Genomic DNA, 2,916 nt, shown 5'->3' with positions numbered 1-2,916 from the left:
GATAAGTTGATCAACCATACAGCGAGTGAGAAAGCAGATGAAGGTTAAAGAATGCGAAGTAAACATAAAGATGAGGTGCAAAAAGCAGAAGAAGTTATATAAAAGCAGTGTCAGTTTCAAATACATAAGAAGAAAAATTACATGTAAAGTTTTACAAAACAGAAATAAGCGCCAAGTTTTCAAAGAGCAAAGTGATGGAGGGAGACAATTAATCTTCAAAGGGCACGATCTTCCCATCCACCACTTCATTGCAGATGGACACCATGGTCAGATCAAGCTCGGGGTATTGGCAAGCGACTTGCTCCAGGGCGGCGTCGAACCCGGCGGCAAGGACTTGGGCGGAGCTTTGCTCGAGCTCTTCGGTTTGTTGCTTCAGCTCGTCGGTTCGTTTCTTCAGCTCTTCAGTTTCCCCGCGAGCTTGAGCAAGGTCTTCAGCAACCTTTTTGCCTTCGTCCCGCGCCTGGGCCAGCTCTGCAGCAATCTTCTTGTTTTCCTCTTGAGCCTTGGCGAGCTCAACCATGGCATCGTCCCTCTCCTTCTCGACCCTCCCGAGGAGCACCTCCCGATCAACTGACCTTTTTTCAAGGTTTTCCACCTTGGCCGCATCTGCTTTCATTGATGCCTCCAAGCTGGAGGAAGCTTCTTCCCTACCAAGACTTGATGTGTGTTTGATGAAGAAATGGCTTGAGTGCTTTGAAGATTGTAATAGGTTTTTAGATTCATTTGTAATTAGGTTGTAAGTGTGTATGATTGCCTTTTGCTGTGTAACCTATCCTAGATGCCTAACCAAGTCTAGATCAAGCACATGATGTGGTTAAATGGTTTTTGAAAAGCTTTTGAAATGTTTTTAACAGTTTTAAAACAGTACACAAATAAATCTATTTTATGGAGAAAGAATCTGTTTATTTCTTCTCTGTTAAAAGGCTTTCGTTAAATGGTTTTTGAAAAGCTTTTTTAAATGGTTTTAACAGTTTTAAAACAGTACACAATAAATCTGTTTTATGGAGAAAGAATCTGTTTATTTCTTCTCTGTTAAAAGGCTTTTCTAAATTTCTGTTAAGGCACCAAGGGAAAGCTCAGTTCGTTATTTCAGTTAAGATGAGCTGGCTTGTGTGTTATACTTTAATCTGTTTTACTGTGAAAGAACAGGTTTATTCTTTGGTCTGCTGAAAGGTTTGTTTTTCACAAGTTAGTTAGGGCACCAAAGGTACCACTCAGACAGTTATTTCTGTTAAGCTGAGTTGGCAGTTTTTACAAAATAAATCTGTTAAGTTCAAAAACTGAATCTGTTGTTTTCTTAACTGCTTTTCAACTGTTTTTTTGAAAGAAGTTAGAAACTGTTTTCTATATAAACAATGTCTCTCTCACATGAATAAGTGCTGAGGAATTACGCTTTTGACAGAGATCAAACATTTCCATGTGAGAAGAAGGATTGAAAGGGTTTTTGAAAGGTTTTCCAAAGAGATTTTCAAGTGTGCTTGTTCTAGGAACCTTGAATCTGGTGAAGGTGCTGGTGCAGTTCTGCAGCAAATTGAACTACTGGTTTTGAGTTCTTGCATCTTCTTTTCAGGTGTAATCTTTCCTTTATTCTGTTTTGTAAAGGTGTAAGTGTTAGTCACTCCTTGATAGGGTTTCTTGGAGTGCAAGGTGTGCTGAAAGGGGTTTTCAGCATTGGTGTGTTGTTCTTGTAGTGTTCAAGAAACTGCTGGTTTTGTAAGTGATTGGTACTGTTTTAGTGAATTCCACCTTGGGGTAAGGTGAGACTGGATGTAGCTCTGTATGAGTGAACCAGTATAAAAACGTGTGTATCTTGTATCTCATCCTGCACTCTTTTTCTGGTTTTTTGCTTAATTCTGTCAAGAACTAAATCTGTTCTTTTAAATTGAATCTGTTAATTCTGGGTTAAGTGAAAACTGTTCTCCTGATTTGTTGAAGTTTTCTGATCATAAACAAGGTTGCTGCATATAATGGTTTAAGTGAATTGTGAACAAACTGACATTTATCATTAAAACCTGAGAAAGGATCATACTTCTTGAAATCTTGTGTTGTGTAGCTTTTGATTGACTAGCTATAATCCTTCATCCTCACATATTAAGCTGATCTGGTTCTGTCATAATTCTCTGTGATCACAATTTTACATTGTGAACAAAAATTCAAATTGTGCCAAGACTGCTCTGAAGAATCAATCTGTTTCATGTAAAAACAATCTGTTCTTTTTGCCTCTGGAATACTGAAAAATTGTTGTTCTTGCCGAAAATTTTATAAGCTCAATTCACCCCTCCCCTTGGAACTTAGACACTAATAGACCCAACAATTGGTATCAAGAGCTAGGGTTTGTATTTTGCTCAAGTGTGTGTATGATGTCTGAGTTTAAAATGCCTTTTGCTGAAGGTGCATCTATTAATAGACCTCCTATGTTTGGTGGTGTTAACTATGCTTTCTGGAAAATCAGGATGAAGATCTTATGGAATCTATGACAATGGGAATCTGGGATGCAGTGGTCAGTGGACCTTTTTATACCTATGCAGGTTGTCAAAGATGAAACAATAAAGAAGCCTTGGTCTGAATTGGAGTGAAACTGAGAAGAAAAAGGCCCAATATGACTCTTTAGCCAAGAATATCATCACCTCTGCACTGAATATGGATGAGTTCTTTAGAGTCTCTCAATGTAACTCAGCAAGGAGATGTGGGATGTACTAGAGGTGACTCATGAAGGAACTGATGATGTGAAACGGGCAAGGAAGCATCACTCATTCAGGAGTATGAGCTATTCAGAATGCAATCTGAAGAAAGTATTGCAGAGAAACGATTTACACACACAAGTTGTAAAACATCACTGGCCTTGGTAAAGTCTTTGACAAGAAGAGCTTAAACAAGTATAAAAATTAGTCTTGATAGAGCTGGCAGCCTAAGGTA

General features: G+C 38.5%; 1 protein-coding gene across 1 annotated transcript; it reads right to left on the bottom strand.

Annotated features, from left to right (window-relative positions):
- Nucleotides 1–208: 208 nt before the first annotated feature.
- LOC137817706 (uncharacterized) lies at nucleotides 209–616 on the bottom strand. The gene has a single exon (XM_068620948.1). The coding sequence runs from the start codon at nucleotides 614–616 to the stop codon at nucleotides 209–211; it is 408 nt and encodes a 135-aa protein (XP_068477049.1).
- Nucleotides 617–2,916: the final 2,300 nt, after the last annotated feature.

Source organism: Phaseolus vulgaris, unplaced genomic scaffold (assembly GCF_000499845.2).
Source record: "Phaseolus vulgaris cultivar G19833 unplaced genomic scaffold, P. vulgaris v2.0 scaffold_846, whole genome shotgun sequence".
NCBI lineage: Eukaryota > Viridiplantae > Streptophyta > Magnoliopsida > Fabales > Fabaceae > Phaseolus > Phaseolus vulgaris.
Note: the sequence above shows the minus strand (reverse complement) of the source record. Positions and strands in the feature narration are given on the sequence as shown.